The sequence below is a fragment of the Amyelois transitella genome, chromosome 3 (genome assembly GCF_032362555.1).
Source record: "Amyelois transitella isolate CPQ chromosome 3, ilAmyTran1.1, whole genome shotgun sequence".
NCBI classification, from domain to species: domain Eukaryota; kingdom Metazoa; phylum Arthropoda; class Insecta; order Lepidoptera; family Pyralidae; genus Amyelois; species Amyelois transitella.
Genome location: NC_083506.1, coordinates 11,707,864 through 11,726,767, shown reverse-complemented (window position 1 = coordinate 11,726,767; position 18,904 = coordinate 11,707,864). Strand labels below are relative to the sequence as shown.

The 18,904-nt window shown below is 38.4% G+C and overlaps 1 protein-coding gene across 1 annotated transcript; it reads right to left on the bottom strand.

The window, feature by feature from the left end:
• Positions 1-174: 174 nt before the first annotated feature.
• Positions 175-18,823, bottom strand: LOC106129778 (acetylcholinesterase). Its single transcript, XM_060949651.1, has 14 exons — positions 18,135-18,823; positions 17,431-17,580; positions 16,853-16,990; positions 15,971-16,117; positions 14,169-14,325; positions 13,457-13,668; positions 12,332-12,502; positions 11,389-11,590; positions 10,167-10,354; positions 6,816-7,108; positions 5,726-5,921; positions 4,913-5,028; positions 3,164-3,317; positions 175-2,349 (listed from the first exon to the last, which is right to left on the bottom strand). The coding sequence occupies exons 1-14, from the start codon at positions 18,435-18,437 to the stop codon at positions 2,185-2,187; spliced, it is 2,592 nt and encodes an 863-aa protein (XP_060805634.1). The 5' UTR covers positions 18,438-18,823; the 3' UTR covers positions 175-2,184.
• Between the last annotated feature and the right edge of the window lie 81 nt (positions 18,824-18,904).

Here is an 18,904-nt window from a genome sequence, read left to right as displayed (position 1 = left end):
TATGATGATGATACTTTATTAACATTCGTTAGTCTGTTACTCTGTATCACAGAAAAATGTCGTCTGATTTTTTTTTCTGAGAAAAATTCCCTTTCACTACATTTTTAACTTTCAAGTATTTTTTAACGAAAAAACAAAACGTTACCAAATAAAAAAAAACAAAAACAACACATTTTACGAATAAAAAGTTTATTCATCTTAATTAATAAATATACTACATTACACAAAAAGGCAGTTCTCGTTACGTTCGTCACAATATTGACAATAAATAAATTCCTTACATCCCACCTCAAAAGGCACGTCTAAGACACGATTGCACAATGTACGGACGGAAACACGATCACAAACAATTATAATGCAGACGATTGGTCAGTATTACAGTTAAATAGAATTAGAGGAGAGTAAGAGAAGATTACTCCATCTCTTGTGAATATCGTAGTAAGCAACAAGAGGTATTACAAAGACAGGCGATTTCATCAAAAATAAAAATGACTTTTAGAGTCTTATTGAGACTATTGGACGCGTCTACCCCGTAAGGGATAAAGACGTGATATTTATATAAAGTAAGAATTTTGCGTGATTCTCTAGGGAAAGGGGAATACATGATGTTTTAACAAAGTCACAGACAGAAGGTGATTAGATTATTTTAAAGACTATTTTCTGAATAAAATATTGATTTATAAGATTTTTTTACGTCCTATATAATTCAATAATGACTTGACAATCTCTATTTGTTTATATTTTTAGATTTGCGACAATTTTTAAAACCATCGTCTGCACATATACCTTTAACCTATATTAAATATATCTTAAGTGTAAATACTTCTATTGTTACTACATAATAAAAGAAAGTTGCGACGGTAAAAAAATTCTTAAAAAAAAATAATAATTATGTCTTACAAAATTGGAATAATACTACAAAACATGAGCCTACATAGTTGCAAATTGTTTTAATATATACCTGTCCTTTTGATAGTAAAACATTTGACATAGCCTTTTTTTTAATAATTCTACGTTCAGGCACAGATTGTTACCATACACGTCACAGAAAGGCTTCAAATATGCTGATTACGAAATCAGCCTGTTACATATTTAGTTACAAAAAATACAGCTATCTCTTATACTATATAATGTGTAACAAGTAACATTCCCCTCGCAATAAACAGGTTAACATCGCGCGCTCATTGGCTTAAGATCATTGTTCTCAACCATTTTTTCCCTGGGAGGTTATCACGAAAAAAATAAAATACTATCATAATCATAGTAAACTTTCTAAAACACTGGCTGATATGAGACATTGTACATTAATTTTTATTTTTAATATTTTTTTTTAAGTTTGTCAAAATTTTTTTTTATATTATTATAGCTGACTGGATAAGTTTTTATTATAAAGCGCGCTTACATTATAAATTGCACTAAACAGAAAGAAAAGGTGTTACACTTAAAATTGTAAAATAGTTAAAGCAAAAAAATATAATTACTTACTTACAAAACATATATAAAAAAATTGTTCATACCTTTAAGGTAACTTTTCCGAATAAACTTATTTCCGTTTCGTATATTTAATTATTACATACATACACATAGTCACGTCTATGTCCCTTGCGGGGTGGACAGAGCCAACACTCTTGAAAAGACTGATATGCCACGTTCAGCTGTATGGCTTAGTAATAGAATTGAGATATTTATTATTAATTTCATTATTGCCAGAATAAGTCTAATTTAAACTAATAAGTCAGTCTATAATTGTATGGTACTTAATGGCATCTTACTTGTACGAAATGTATAAAGCTTACATAGAAGAAATAGTTATGTCACTTTTATACAAGGTTCAGGCGTGTACCACACCTAATACATTCTAATGCCATGATATTGATGGAATTGTTAAATGCATAAAGTTTTTTTTTATTTATAAAATTATGTTTTAGAACCACTGGTGACTGGACCTCGAAACAAGGTTTACACATCAATGCCAATTTCATTTTTATAATTTTTAAATTTATATAAAAGACAAGACCAAAAAAGTATGCATGAATCGTTTCAAGTGGAAAAAGGTATCTCTCATCTCGTCTGGAACGAAGCGTGACAGTGATTCCCGTGACATTGAATTACAAATGAGAACCTTCTTTTTTTAAAGTCGCTTGAAACTACCGTACCCGCGTGTTCTTAAGTTAAAACTCACATTTATACAGTTGTCTGGGGTATGCCGTGTACGATTTGAGTGCGGCTTTTTGCACGTGGAAGCGGTTCCGGAACACGTGACACCTGAGAATCTTTAAGGGACAATGCCGACCCTGTAGAGGCTTGAGACGGGGGGCGGGAAGATTGTAGCGTCGCCGGGTGACTAGTCTGAAATTTTAATCAAAATCGTCATAGTAATAATCGTTAACTCATGATTAACACTAGTAAATTCGCTTCAAAACACGCGTGATTCTAATGTGAACAGAGTCAGCTTTTTTCTGAGTCACATACATTAGTTTGATTACCAACCGACGCTATTACGGTAAACCATCGGTAGAGAAACCGACGCATCCAGGGAACTGGATGTGTGACCAAATTCCTCTTTCTAAGGTTGGGAAGGTCAAACGTCTTTGTGTTAAAACCTGACTTCTTCTAAGTCATAGTCATAGCCTGATCCAGGGAGCAATGTTTAATCATGATAGACACGAGAATTGTGTTAATTTTATATATATATATATAAAGTTAATCAGCTTTTAACAACTCTGCGCAGGATTATTTGTTTGTTTGTAATATTGCACAGAAATTAACACATTTACAAGAAATAGTACCTACATTGTTATAAAATAAATAAATCACTTGCAATAGCCGACTTATCCCATGAACGGATCTATTCCAGTCAACCGGCAAACAATAAAGGAACTAAATAATTAAGTAAAAAAGCGGCAAGACACTGTACGATTCCTTATCATTTCACTTCTAACCGATTTCAAATCGTATATAGTCCATATAAGAAAGTTACGAATGTGGATGAAGCGAAGGAGGTATGCAGAAATCGTGGCAAGTGGAAAGAGGTAGTCTCTGCCTACCCCTCCGGGAAAGAGGCGTGATTTTATGTATGTATATATGTATAGTCCATAAATTTCGCATAAACAGAGTTAAAAACATGAAGAAATGGCCATAAAATTTGCTTCACATAACTCACCGCTCTGCTGATAGTCGGAGTCTGAGGTCTGGTTTTAATAGGCACGTCCCTATATTCGTAAATATTCTCACGAGACCTCGTGGCGTTCTCAATTCCACTCTCTTCTATCTCCGGCACCATGAAGATGTCACCGCTGTAGTACCTGTCTGTTTCTCTGTGGGATAAATATGGTTTAAGTTTAGTTTTAATATTAATAAGCTTTATTGTGACATAAAACTCGATCATTTAGCCCATTCGGCTAAACATGGCGTTGGAGTTTTGAGAATGTTGGCTCTGTCTGCTCCGTAAGCAAATAAAGGACAACGATGTTTGTGTCTTGGTACATAAAAAGACTAAGGCAATAAAAGGATTACATTCATACTGGCAGGATTCCCACGTAGCGAGTAATGAGGTGACAATAAGACGACGATTTATGCTAGACCCTTTTTCTGTTATAAAATTGCCTAATACTCCATACGAGTGCCGTGTGGTTCCCGGCACCAAATAGAAAAAAAGAATAGGATCACTCCATCACTCTCCCATGGATGTCTTAAAAGGCGACTATGGGGTAGGCTTATAAACTTGAAATTCTTCCTTTAGGCGATGGGCTAGCAACCCGTCACTATTAGAATCTCAATTCTATCTTAAAGCCAAATAGCTGAACGTGGCCTATCAGTCTCTACAAGACTGTTAGCTCTGTCTACCCCGCAAGGGATATAGACGTGATTATATGTATGTATGTATGTACTCCATACGACAGGTCGGGAATCGAACCCGGGACCAAGTGACACACAGGCCATTCATAATCTATTTGCAAAGCATAAAAGGAATGATGAAATCTCAACTGACTAAATATAACGGAATAAATAAAACATGAGTGCTGTCGTTATTAAAACGAAATTTAAATGCAAACAAAAATAAATTATAAGGCAATTGAATCTAATATATAATTCACCTACATTTCCGGTATTAATTTCCATTTGGGAGGCAAAGCCCTGTTGTAAATAAAACACAAAATTATGACATTTATTTGTTTGAATTCAGAATACATACTGATGCGGATGACACCTAAGTCTTTAAGAATAAGAGATAATTTGGCATTTGCTTACTATCGCCTGGAGACTGGTTCTTCGTCAAGTTTTGAGTCAATGAATTAAATATTGGAATATAGACATATTTGTGAACACAAATATAAAAACTTCCTATAGAATTTTACAGGCGTGGTAAAACCTTTTCAATATTACATCAGCTAATTGCTAAATTTTTATGTGATGAGAATAATTATTTTTAAACTATTTCAAAGTTTGATCCATTTTCTATGTTCAAATTAGCTCAGACTATTTGGTTGGATAATTTTTTTGACGAAGTTTTTATAATCTAAATATATAAGAGAAGAAGTGTGGTTCCCGGCACCAATAAAAAAAAAGAATAGGACCACTCCATCTCTTTCCCCCATGGATGTCTTAAAAGGCGACTAATGGATAAGCTTATATACTGGGGATTCCTCTTTTAGGCGATAGACTAGCAACCTGTCACTATTTTAATCTCAATTCCATCACAAAGCCAAGCAGCTGAACGTGGCCTTTCAGTCTTTTGATGACTGTTGGCTCTGTCCACTCAGCAAAGGTGATTATGTACTGTATGTTAGTATGTATATACATACATAAATGTTAGATTCTTTATATGGTCTAGGTCTCTTGCACTGAGAGAGGATTTCCCAAAATTCCCGCGGGAACGAAAATTATGGTGATTGTGTGAGTAAAATCTTACCTCTTAGCATTCCTCCAGAGCATGCAGCACACTACTACAAGCACTATCAGCAGGAGACAGGCGCTGGAGACAGTCCAGAATGCTATTTGCAGAGGCTGCTTCGGCTCCCACCAATACTGAAATTGTAATGACAATAAATCTATCTCCTCAGTCGTTCGCTCTTGACGAGAGTTGGTCGTGGTTTTATGACGATGCGTCTTCTTTGGATAATGCAGCCACAGCGATGCGCCTTCATTTGTTGCGGTCTTCAGCGTTACGGGAACATTGGACAATAAATGGCCGTACAGAAATATTGTAAAGCCTTATTCATACAAACTTTGACGACCTCTGTGGCGTAGCGGTAGTGCGCTTGTCTGTGACACCGGAGATCCCGGGTTCGAAAAAGTTCTTTTCTCATCATGCCCTGGCCGGGATTCGAACCCGGGACCTCCGGTGTCACACACAAGCGTACTACCGCTAATCCTGGGCAAACATAATGATAAATAATGATGATTTTTTACTGCCGTGGGGTTTCCGGCACCAATACAAAAAAGAATAGGACCACTTCATCTCTTTCCCATGGATGTCGTAAAAGGCGACTAAGGGATAGGCTTACAAACTTGGGATTCTTTTTTAGGCGATGGACTAGCAACCTGTCACTATTTGAATCTCAATCCTATCTTAAAGCCAAATAGCTGAACGTGGCCTTTCAGTCTTTTCAAGACTGTCGGCTCTGTCCACCCCGCAAGGGATATAAACGTGATTATATGTTTATATGTGCCTCTATAATCATATAGAGCAGACGTTTGGATATTATACAATACGTAAACTTACTTCAGTAATAGGCGGATAAGTGGGCACGAATCTTCCTATAACGGTTGGCAGATACATCGTCCAGAATGCCAGTTCAGTTTGTCTGTAGTTGAGCTGTATAGTCGAGTTGTATGTCGTGTTCAAGTTCAAATATCTGAGTTGTCCGGCTTTGGCCACTTCGAAGTGGACTCCTAAGATGCGAGATCTTGTTGGGTTCCTGGAAAAAAATATTTTTTTTTCATACTGTTACATCAGAAAATTCCATATTCAGTGCACCATGTACAACATACATACATATAATCACGTCTATATACCTTGCGGGGTAGACAGAGCTAACAATCTTGAAAAGACTGGTAGGCCCCGTTCAGCTGTTTGGCTTGCTTCTCTATATACAAGTGTGGACATTATCTCAGTGAATTGGTTATAAAATGTCGTGTAGTTAGTTACCGGCACTTTGGAATGTCCACTCTATAGCTTTTCCGTGGATGTCGTAAAAGGCGAATAAGGCATATGGCTTATAAACTTGGGATGCCTTTTGTAGGCGATGGGCTAACAACCTGTCACTATTTGAATCTCAATTCCGTCATAAAGGCATGACATTTCAGTCTTCCCATAAGTCAATAAATATAGGTATCTTATGTTATACTAGAGGCCGCCCGCGACTTCGTCCGCATGGAAACCCTATCAATCCCGCGGGAACTCTGGGATAAAAAGTAGCCTATGTGTTATTCTGGGTCTTCAGCTACCTACATACCAAATTTCATGGTAATCGGTTCAGTAGTTTTTGCGTGAAAGAGTAACAAACATCCATACATCCATACAAACTTTCGCCTTTATAATAGTAGTAGGATAATGTCTTTTTTTTTATCGATTATTATTAATTTGTTAAACAATTAATTGGTTTTAATTTTTAATTGAACAATGTTTGCAACTGTCACCTTGCGTTATTGAATCTCAAACTAGTTAAAAACAATAAATGTATTTAAGAATAAGTTTTAACGATTATAACCTATCTTGTGTTAATAAATAAATAAATATATTAATCAAAATAAAATTCTTACCCCGACCCTACATAAAAAAAAGCGAGATAATAAATAATCAAATCACTCACCCAAATCTAGCGAAATCCGAATAAGCCTTCATGAAAAAGTGACTCATGTTTCTGTCATTCGGCGTCCACGCCTGCCTCTCGATCCTCTGTTTCACCGGGAAGAACTCCTGGTCCATAAAAGGTGCCCCGGTCAAGAAATAATGTTCGGTGTCGTGCGCATACAACCGCCATTCCGGCCATTTGAAAGCTTCCACGGTCGTGTTGAGAACGTACATGTAAACCGGCACGTTTTGTTCTAGAAGCAGTTTCACCATTTTGTCGGTGGGAGCTCGGTACAGGAAATCGGATAGCATCTGTTGACATAAAGAAAATAAATATTTCATGATGTGATAGTAAATTTAAAAAAGCTGATGATATTAAATAAATTTAAATATATAAGGGACAAATTACACTAATTGAGTTAGCCTCGAAGAAATTTCGAGACTTGTGTTACGAGATACTAACTCAACGATACTATATTTTATAATAAAAACATATATAGATAAACATCCAAGACCCAGGCCAATCAGAGAAAGTTCATTTCTCATCATGCCCTGGCCGGGATTCGAACCCGGGACCTCCGGTGTAACAGACAAGCGCACTACCGCTGCGCCACAGAGGCCGTCTGATGATGGAATGATACATGTAATACGAGATAGGTATCGTAAAATGTATTCAAATAATAATTTATTTGATGTCAACCAATGTTGTGAAAGCAAAAGATTTGACAATTATTAAGCGATATGAAGTATCCTATGATAATGAATAAAAATTTTGAATATAGAAATTTTGAATAAAAGACAAAAAAAAAGAAAAAGTTATCTACCAGACCTAATAGTTGACTGGTAGATAATGCTTCTAGCATTTAGTCCGTCAATTGTGCTAAACGCTTGTATTTTGTGCTATAAGGTTTAAATAAATAATTAAAAGAACCCATGTAGGTAAAAGATGCGCCATGACCAAATCATTAAATCTATGTGTCTTCCACAAGCTTCACTTCAGACAGTTCACTTCAGTTCAGAGTGTAGTTGTAGCGAAGGACCAACTTTATCGCTTTACATCTTCATATAAATAGTGACAGACAAACACACAACACTCACATGTATATATTGATCACTGATGGCGCTAACATTGTGCGGCTCCGGATGATAAGTGTACATGTACCGGATGGCTTCGTACACGCCGCGCGGGTTCAGAGTGTAGTTGTAGCGAAGGACCAACTTTATCGCTTTACATCTTCATATAAATAGTGACAGACAAACACACAACACTCACATGTATATATTGATCCCTGATGGCGCTAACATTGTGCGGCTCCGGGTGATAAGTGTACATGTACCGGATGGCTTCGTACACGCCGCGCGGGTTCAGAGTGTAGTTGTAGCGAAGGACCAACTTTATCGCTTTACATCTTCATATAAACAGTGACAGACAAACACACAACACTCACATGTATATATTGATCCCTGATGGCGCTAACATTGTGCGGCTCAAGGTGATAAGTGTACATGTACCGGATGGCTTCGTACACGCCGCGCGGGTTCAGAGTGTAGTTGTAGCGAAGGACCAACTTTATCGCTTTACATCATATAAATAGTGACAGACAAACACACAACACTCACATGTATATATTGATCCCTGATGGCGCTAACATTGTGCGGCTCCGGGTGATAAGTGTACATGTACCGGATGGCTTCGTACACGCCGCGCGGGTTCAGAGTGTAGTTGTCGCGAAGGACCAACTTTATCGCTTTACATCTTCATATAAATAGTGACAGACAAACACACAACACTCACATGTATATATTGATCACTGATGGCGCTAACATTGTGCGGCTCCGGATGATAAGTGTACATGTACCGGATGGCTTCGTACACGCCGCGCGGGTTCAGAGTGTAGTTGTAGCGAAGGACCAACTTTATCGCTTTACATCTTCATATAAATAGTGACAGACAAACACACAACACTCACATGTATATATTGATCCCTGATGGCGCTAACATTGTGCGGCTCCGGGTGATAAGTGTACATGTACCGGATGGCTTCGTACACGCCGCGCGGGTTCAGAGTGTAGTTGTGGCGAAGGACCAACTTTATCGCTTTACATATTCATATAAATAGTGACAGACAAACACACAACACTCACATGTATATATTGATCCCTGATGGCGCTAACATTGTGCGGCTCCGGGTGATAAGTGTACATGTACCGGATGGCTTCGTACACGCCGCGCGGGTTCAGAGTGTAGTTGTCGCGAAGGACCAACTTTATCGCTTTACATCTTCATATAAATAGTGACAGACAAACACACAACACTCACATGTATATATTGATCACTGATGGCGCTAACATTGTGCGGCTCCGGATGATAAGTGTACATGTACCGGATGGCTTCGTACACGCCGCGCGGGTTCAGAGTGTAGTTGTAGCGAAGGACCAACTTTATCGCTTTACATCTTCATATAAATAGTGACAGACAAACACACAACACTCACATGTATATATTGATCCCTGATGGCGCTAACATTGTGCGGCTCCGGGTGATAAGTGTACATGTACCGGATGGCTTCGTACACGCCGCGCGGGTTCAGAGTGTAGTTGTGGCGAAGGACCAACTTTATCGCTTTACATATTCATATAAATAGTGACAGACAAACACACAACACTCACATGTATATATTGATCCCTGATGGCGCTAACATTGTGCGGCTCCGGGTGATAAGTGTACATGTACCGGATGGCTTCGTACACGCCGCGCGGGTTCAGAGTGTAGTTGTCGCGAAGGACCAACTTTATCGCTTTACATCTTCATATAAATAGTGACAGACAAACACACAACACTCACATGTATATATTGATCCCTGATGGCGCTGACATTGTGCGGCTCCGGGTGATAAGTGTACATGTACCGGATGGCTTCGTACACGCCGCGCGGGTTCAGAGTGTAGTTGTAGCGAAGGACCAACTTTATCGCTTTACATCTTCATATAAATAGTGACAGACAAACACACAACACTCACATGTATATATTGATCCCTGATGGCGCTAACATTGTGCGGCTCCGGATGATAAGTGTACATGTACCGGATGGCTTCGTACACGCCGCGCGGGTTCAGAGTGTAGTTGTAGCGAAGGACCAACTTTATCGCTTTACATCTTCATATAAATAGTGACAGACAAACACACAACACTCACATGTATATATTGATCCCTGATGGCGCTAACATTGTGCGGCTCCGGGTGATAAGTGTACATGTACCGGATGGCTTCGTACACGCCGCGCGGGTTCAGAGTGTAGTTGTGGCGAAGGACCAACTTTATCGCTTTACATATTCATATAAATAGTGACAGACAAACACACAACACTCACATGTATATATTGATCCCTGATGGCGCTAACATTGTGCGGCTCCGGGTGATAAGTGTACATGTACCGGATGGCTTCGTACACGCCGCGCGGGTTCAGAGTGTAGTTGTAGCGAAGGACCAATTCTGCCACTTTCTGGTTAAACCAACCTTCGTTGATCTGATAGTTAGGCGCTAGTGACTCGTTGTTGTCTGTGAAGAAGAAATATTTTACAAATAAACATACATAATGTGTGTGGTTCCAGGCACCATTACAAAAAAGAATAGGACCACTCCATCTCTTTCCCACGGATGTCGTAAAAGGCGACTAAGGGATAGGCTTATAAACTTGGGATTCCTCTTTTAGGCGATGGGCTAGCAACCTGTCACTATTTGAATCACAATTCTATCACTAAGCCAAACAGCTGAGCGTGGCCTATCAGTCTTTTCAAGACTGGTGGCTCTGTCTATCCCGCTAGGGATATAGACGTGATCATATGTATGTATGTAACATACATAACAACAAAAAGTACGGGTTAAAATTTTTGTAACTCTAAACATACATACATATCATCACGTCTATGTTACTTGCGGGATCGACAGAGCCAACAGTCTTGAAAAGACTAAGAGGCCACGTTCAGGTGACCGGGTTAGATTTACCTGCAAAGGTTGCCGAGGTCAGACGGGAGTCGCTCCGTGTAAAAACCTGACTCACCCAATCCAGGATCCATGGTCAAAGGCATAGGTACCTCGGACTCCTCTCCAGAGTGGTGAGGATGCAACCGGGACTAAAACCAAGAGGAGGAAGATTCCGAAACTGTGCTGACTCCGTCCACACTGTGAATACTAAAGACGTGTCATATAAAATAAACCTCCTATAAAAACTATAGTTGTCTATTTACGGCATCAACAACAAGATCATTTTGCGGCAGTAAACTTAGTTTTTAAGTAATTTATTTGACGTCAACCAAGTTGTTAAACCATACGACAATTATTAAGCGATATAATAATATCCTATAATAATGAATAAAAATTTTGAATTTGAATTTTGAATTTTTACGTCCTGGTAAAGGGTCAGGTCAAAAGTACCCGAAACCGCCGAGCTTGCATGAAGAGTTATGAATGTGGCTGAAGCGAAAAAAGTACGCAGAGATCGTGGCAAGTGGAAAGAGGTAGTCTCTGCCTACCCCTCCGGGAAAGAGGCGTGTTTTTATGTATGTATGTATGTGTCATATAAATTCACTCACATATAACATAAGCGGCCTCCTGCGTAGTGACCCCGGTCATGTACTGCAAGCCTGGATTGAAGTCCCTCCTCGCGATCAGCTCCTCGGGCTTCATGGACAAGAAGTGCCAATCCCTCTCCCGCCAGCCCTCGTACCACTGATCCCCGGGGAACGTGAAGTTGTTCTCCAGAACTGGACCCCAGGGTATGAAACCCACTTGAGGCTGAAAATAAGAAACAATTAGGTACATACATACATACGGTCACGTCTTTATCCCTAGCGAGGTGGACAGTCTTGAAAAAACTGAATGGCCACGTTCAGCTATTTGAGATTTAAATAGTGACAGGTTGCTAGCCCATCGCCTAAAAAGAATCCCAAGTTGGTAATGCTATCCCTTAGTCGCCGTTTACGACATCCATGGGAAAGAGATGGATGGTCCTATTCTTTTTTGCATAAATATAATGAAACTAGAAGCCGTTCCTGACTTCATCCGCGTGGAATCTATCCCGCGGGATCTCAGAGAGAAAGAGAAGCCTACGTGTATCCTGGGTCTTCAGCTGTCTACATACCAAAATGTGATTTATGAATTTTTGTGTGTATGTTTATATTTGCATCACGCGAAACTTATTGCTCCTATATGAATACGGTATTCTCAGATGTTTTAGGCTTGATCGAACTTAAAAACTGATAAACCAAAATTTTTGCCACCACCCCTGCAAGGTGCAAAACAGTCAGCTTTTTCAGTGAACTTTTATATTTAAGCTTTAATCTGAAGAAACATTGCTTTCGCGGTTTAGAATCTTCGTTGCTACTGGCTGATGGTGTAGTATACTTCGCTGTGTTTGGCTGATGATGTAGCATACTTCGCTGTGATTGGCTGAAGGTGTAGCACACTTCGCTGTGATTGGCTGATGGCGTGTGACGTATAAATGTCGCTACAAAACTATTGGTCATAGATTCTCACCTGAAACTCAGCGTTCCCCAGCTCGTAAAAGCTCCTTCCTTGTCGGAGACAGTTGACCAGTTTCCAAGAAGAGTCGATGGGGCATCCCAATAGCCGGCCGAACACTAGAGACGTGTTTTGTACGCGATACTTGTCTTCTATTAACGCCCAGTCGGCTAGGGCTGATCCGCTCTGGAAACAAAAAAATAATTTTGGACCTTTTATTCCATGACATGAAGTAATATTAAAAAAGAATAAGGATAGTTAATACTATTTTCTTATTTACAAATGTATATATATGCCGCTACAAAACTATTGGTCATAGATTTTCACCTGAAACTCAGCGTTCCCCAGCTCGTAAAAACTCCTCTCTGCTCTGTCTACCCCGGAAGGGATATAGACGTGACCATATGTATGTATGTATATATATATATATGCATTGAAAATTTAATTTTAGATATCATCTCATATTTTTTTTTATTTAAACCTTTATTGGTCTCAAAGGTACAATAGGAGGACTTAATGCTAACCAACCTTTTGTCACCTTTGTCACCAACCAACCGATTTCAATTAAAAAGTAAAAAACATTGCACGAATGTTTTATTCATAGACGTACATATATAAATAAGAATAAAGATAAACATACATAAATATTATACATATAGGTAATAGATGGTGAATCATTCCACTGGTTGGCTTTCTGAGGCAGAATGTACTTTTCAATTAAAATTATGTTTTTTGGATATCCGCCATAGAAAAGAGGAGTGGTCCTATTCTCTTTTTATTGGTGCCGGGAACCACACGGCGCAATATCAATGTTCCTAAAAATAAACATCGTTATGTACTTGTCAACCTTCTCATTATATAAACGCCATTATCGATAGTGCGCTATCGCAGCGGTAGTGTGTTTGTCTGTAACACCGGAGATCCCGGGTTCGAATCCCGGCCTGGGCAAAAGAACTTTGTCTGATTGGCCTGGGTCTTGGACAAGTAGGTATTTATTATAAAATATAGTATCGTTGAGTTACTATCTTGTTATACAAGTTTCGAACTTACTTCGAGGCCAACTCAATCTGTGTAATCTACCCCGTATATAATAATATTTATATTATCCTTCCAACAGTAGTCGCTTACTAGTAGCCTCACCTGCGCAATGACCCTGGTGACCATTCCCCTGGCCTGCGGCGCTAACGCCAGCAGGCCGGCGGAGGCGGCGCCCGCGCCCGCGCCGAACAGCGTGACGGCCGCGGGGTCCCCGTTGAAGGGCGCGATGTTGTCCCGCACCCAGCGCAGCGCCATCACCTGGTCCAGGACGCCGTAGTTCCCTGGGGAGTTCTCGTCGGCGGTGGACAGGAAACCTGGATAATGGAGACGTACATTCAAAAAATTAAACCTATATTTTCTACTTAAGCTGAATATGTGTCTGCATACATACATATGTATATTCACGTCTATATCCCTTGCGGGGTAGACAGAACCAGCAGTCTTGAGTCTAGGTCCTATTATTTTTTTATTGGTACCGGGAACGACACGGCACAATATATGTCTAAGTTCTCATTCTAAATTCTCAGAGTTCACTCAATCTCGTTCCCAAAGACATCGTAAAAGGCCATTAAGGGATAAGCTTATAAACTTGGGATTATTTTAGGCAATATGCTAGCAGCCTGTCACTAATTGAATCTCAATTGTATCATTAAGCCAAACAGCTGAACCTGGTCTATCAGTCTTTTAAGACTGCTGACTCTGTCTACATCACAAGGGATATAGACGTTATCATATGAGTGCAAAAAAATCACAGAACACACTGTCTACTGTCCGTCCCCAGTCTTCACATGAACTTAACCCAATAGAAACTTACCCAAAGCACCCAGCCTGTAGTTGAACGAGACGACGACAACATTATAGAAGGCGGCCAACATGTGTCCCGGGAACAGATTGGACGCCCCCGAGGTGAACTGGCCGCCGTGTATGTACACCATCACTGGGTACTTCTGAGCGGTCGCGCCGGCTTCCGTCTGGAGTAGAACAGAACAGTACAGAACAGAATAGAATAGAATAGAATACATACATACATATGGTCACGTCTATATCCCTTGCGGGGTAGACAGAGCCAACAGTCTCGAATAGACTGAATGGCCACGTTCAGCTATTTGGCTTAATGATAGAATTGAGATTCAAATAGTGACAGGTTGCTAGCCCATCGCCTAAAAATGGAATCCCAAGTTTATAAGCCTATCCCTTAGTCGCCTTTTACGGCATCCATGGGAAAGAGATGGAGTGGTCCTATTCTTTTTTGTATTGGTGCCGGGAACTACACGGCACCTTTAGAATAGAATTATTTTCAAAATTGGATACAAAGGTATCACTTATTAACGTCACATCACTGAAATCTAATTATAACTATTATAATAAGAGAAAAATTTACATACAGATCTGATTCACACTTACAATAATTCTAACTTACGCCCGCGTTCTCCACTTTCGCGTCAAGTATATCAGTGTTACTTATAAATGTTTATTCAAATAAAACACTGTTTAACAGTGTATAAAAATTAACTTCACTTATAAACGCATAATAGTCTTAAATTACTGTCAAATAAATCACTGTGGGATCCTTGTTTAATACAAATTTTAAGCTTACTTACACATATACATATTTAAAAAAGGGAAGTTCATGAAAAGAAGTTATAGTTAATTCGTGAGAACCACTTTTTATTTATTAGTGCATATTATAGATATCAACACCAGCCTATCACTTATGCAAGCCATTACTTAGCGTAACTCCGTGGGGACAGACCATTAAGTGACTATAATTATAAGTAGAGAAAATAAGTTTCTTTCTAGAAATGAATTACAATTATATTAGCTCTCCCTGCTTGACGGGTGTCGATCCCCGCAGTGAAAAATCTTGAAGAATAAGAAAAAGCGTAAAATGAATAAAGTGCCCTGTGCTTCCCGCCACCAATAGAAAAAAGAATAGGACCTACTTATAACTTATAACGGAAATACTTATAACTTGGGATTCTTTTTTTAGGCGATAGGCTAGCAACCTGTCACTATTTGAATTTCAATTCTATCATTAAGTCCAACAGCTGAACGTGGCTTATCAGTCTTTACAAGACTGCTGGCTCTGCCTACCCCGCAAGGGGTATAGGCGTGATAATATGTATGTTTCGTTCGTAATGTTACTATCATGACATTTACAGTAAATTGTTCATTAACACAGGTAATGTATCATCCAATGATGGCAAGCATCCCTGAGTACCTAATATTTACCTAGGTATAGGAACAATCTATTGACTTTATAACGAATAAGTCTTAAAAAGCATTGATGTTTAAGACAATAAGCTGCAATAATTACTCCTCATTCCATAATTGGTTTAATCAGCAGAAATGACCGCCGGGCCTTGCGATTCAATGAGTCACATGAAGGTAATTACTTAACTCCTAAATAATACAATGGATTTTTATACAACTTCATAAATTCGATAACTTTGTTCTATAAAACTAAATTATTATTATTCAATTCAAATCATGTTAAAAAAATAAGATTACTTGTGGACTCATTTCATGAAAAAATGTTAAAAGAAATAATAATGCAATAACTTCAACAGGCACAGGAAACCTTTACAAGAGTCAAACAAAAGTCAAGTCACTTACATTAGGCGAGAATATGTTCAAATACAGGCAGTCCTCGTCCATGTCCCTTATTCCTTTTGTCGCCCCTGTAAACCTCACCGGCTGAGGGCACGCTGGACCCCAGTCCACCGCCTGCAGCAGTTGCCAGCCGGGGTGGGGGCGAGGAGGCTGAAATAATAATGAGGTTGTAGAACTGAGTCTGTCAAACATTTGATCAATCTAAATCCTATTATAATTCTACCACATTGTTCAAAAATTAATTGTTAATTTAATTTACACACTGGCCGCTTACAGAAAAGTTATATTATTATGTATTCTGAAATCAAATGAGGTTGTAGAACCGAGTCTGTCAAACTAAAACATCTGATCAATCAAAATCCTATTATAATTCCACCACATTGTTTAAAAATGTATTGTTCATTTACACACTGGCCGCATATATAATTCTTATTTTATAAGCTTATATATTTCTTATTTAATATTTAATAATTTATATAATTCTTATTCTGGTTTCAATTTTATTTAAATTTTTATGTTGACTTTATTTTATATAAATGTATGTAATAAATTATTGTGCGTCTGTAAAGACAGGACTCAGTGGTACTCTATACAATTATATTATCTTTTTACCTGTGCTCCACAATAAATAGATTTGATTTGATTTGATCTTACAGAAAAGTTATATTATTATGAATTCAGAAATTCTCTTCAAAATGGTTAAGAAATGTCTTGAAAGACGACTAAGGAATTAGGCTTATAAACTAAAAATTTTTCTTGTAGGTTATGGGCTAGCAACATGTCACTATTTGAATTTTGGTTGTCTGTTCCAGACTGTTGGCTCTGTCTACCGCAGGGGATATAGACGTGATAATATGTATGTACGTGTACAAATTTATGCATTACCTTGAACCTGCCTTCCAAAACCGGAGGCCTAGCATACGGAATGCCCAAGAAAACTGACACTTCACCCTGTATCCTCTCCACGGGTGTGAGCCACGGTCGGTAACCAGAATCCGGGTCGGGATTGTCATACAGGTATACCTGTTAATATACATACATATAAAAAATTAAATGAAATATATGAATCAATAGAAAAATAGAAATAAAAGCATTTAAACATATTTGATGCTACATGATGAACAATAACTACATCCCCCTGTCTATTAGGTCCAGACAGAACTTTCACTATGTTATTACCAACTCCTGCTACCAGCATGGCAGTCTGGAGAACTATTGCTGTCCTATTTCACGTAACAATAAAAAGTGAAACAGCAATGGTTTTAAGTGTGATAAAACATCCATGCTACGGGAGCTGAGGTTTGGTCTAAGATCCAGGGCACATGTACAGGAGGATTGCCAAGAAACCAACACTTACATGATGTTGATCATGTAATAGCTTTGAGTTTGTTTATGAAAGGAACAGAGAGATATATTCTTCATTAAAAACTCTTGACAATAGTGAGTACTAAGTAGAAAATTACCTTAAAACCTTGAACTTGACCAAAATTGGTCATAACAAATATGTCCCGTTTAAGCTGCCTTGAATTTTGTCTCTCCCGGCCCTGCAAGTCCTCTCTCCATCCTCCAAGAACACCAGGAAACAGGGAATCTGGGTTATTTGGGTCACGATTCTGAAAAACATTATCATCATCTCTGCCATAAAATTCATTGTAGGATATTGGAGATTATACACCTTGGTTGAAAGTGGCCTTCATCTAGACATATTTACATTTAGAGGCAACTTTGTACAGGAATGTCAGTTTTCTTTATATTCTTTGTAACTTTATTTTACGTTGTTGGAGTGTGGTAAGGTTCCTGGTTCACATTAAGAAAAGGGCCAATAAATGTCTTTCCCAAGGATGTTGTGAAAGGTGAAAGGCGAAGGAAGGCTAATAAACTTGGGATTCTACTTTAGGCAAGGGGCTACAACCTGCCACTATTTGCATCTCACATAATTAAACCATACAGCTAAAACCTTTAAGTCTTTGTAAGATTTTTGGCTCTATCTAACCCCTAAAGGGATAAAGACGTATGTATTTATATTAATTTCATAAATAAAATTTTTTAAGATAAAGCTTGTAAATCAATAAATATTGGTGTATTTATATCTTTCAACATTTCACACAGTATAATTTGATGCAGCCTGAATATAGAACATTGTTTTTATTAATAACATAATACTCACTGTGTTATATTTGAATGACTCATCCAATGGATTTGTATTCAGTGGATTATATGGGAAGCCTCCAGGCTGGTTAATGTTAGGATTGTAGGGGTTATACCGGGTAGGATCCGTGCCATACCGCCTGTTATTATAAACGTAAGTCCTGTAGTCACTATCACCAGGGTTTGGAAGTCTTGTTGGTCTTTTGGAGTCATACTCCGAATTGTAAAACTCACTATTGTATTGCCCATTATAAAGGTCTTTGTTCGATTGGCTGTGAACACCAGCGCATAATAAAATAGTTATAACACATTTCTTGATCATTTTCACCCGTTACGCTTCGATTAATTATCAAAATGATTCACCACAATTTAAACATATTTCAACCGGGTTCTGACACCGATTTTCTACATTGATGAATGAAAGCGTGGTAGAAATATAATTAAATTTATCAGAATGATATCATTTGTTTAATTTTCATTGCATTTCACCTGAAAATCGTATACTTTGATGGGAACAATGACAGTAAAACACGCACTATAAAAATGATATCAAGAGTAAACCAGTTATCACAATAGCCCTTTTTCATATCTAGTACAATGTCGCGGTATTTGCGAGGGCTTATCTCTTGTAATCAATGATTTATCAGAACTGTAATGTGTGGCAACGCCCACGAAATTTATCGCATTTGTTTATAATTTTTTTTAACAAGCTTTGTTGGTGTTTGACATAAAATTATCATGACATTGACAGAAAATACGATAATGTTGCCAGCAATTAAAAACCTACAT

What these genes read in the sequence shown, in the direction of transcription:
- LOC106129778 (XM_060949651.1), bottom strand. Translation starts at nt 18,437, where the DNA reads ATGATCAAGAAATGTGTTATAACTATTTTATTATGCGCTGGTGTTCAC. An exon ending in TCACCAGGGTCATTGCGCAG is followed by an intron (nt 12,503 to 13,456) that starts GTGAGGCTACTA and finishes TTTTGTTTCCAG; the next exon opens with AGCGGATCAGCCCTAGCCGA. An exon ending in GGAGGCCGCTTATGTTATAT is followed by an intron (nt 10,355 to 11,388) that starts GTGAGTGAATTT and finishes TCTTCTTCACAG; the next exon opens with ACAACAACGAGTCACTAGCG.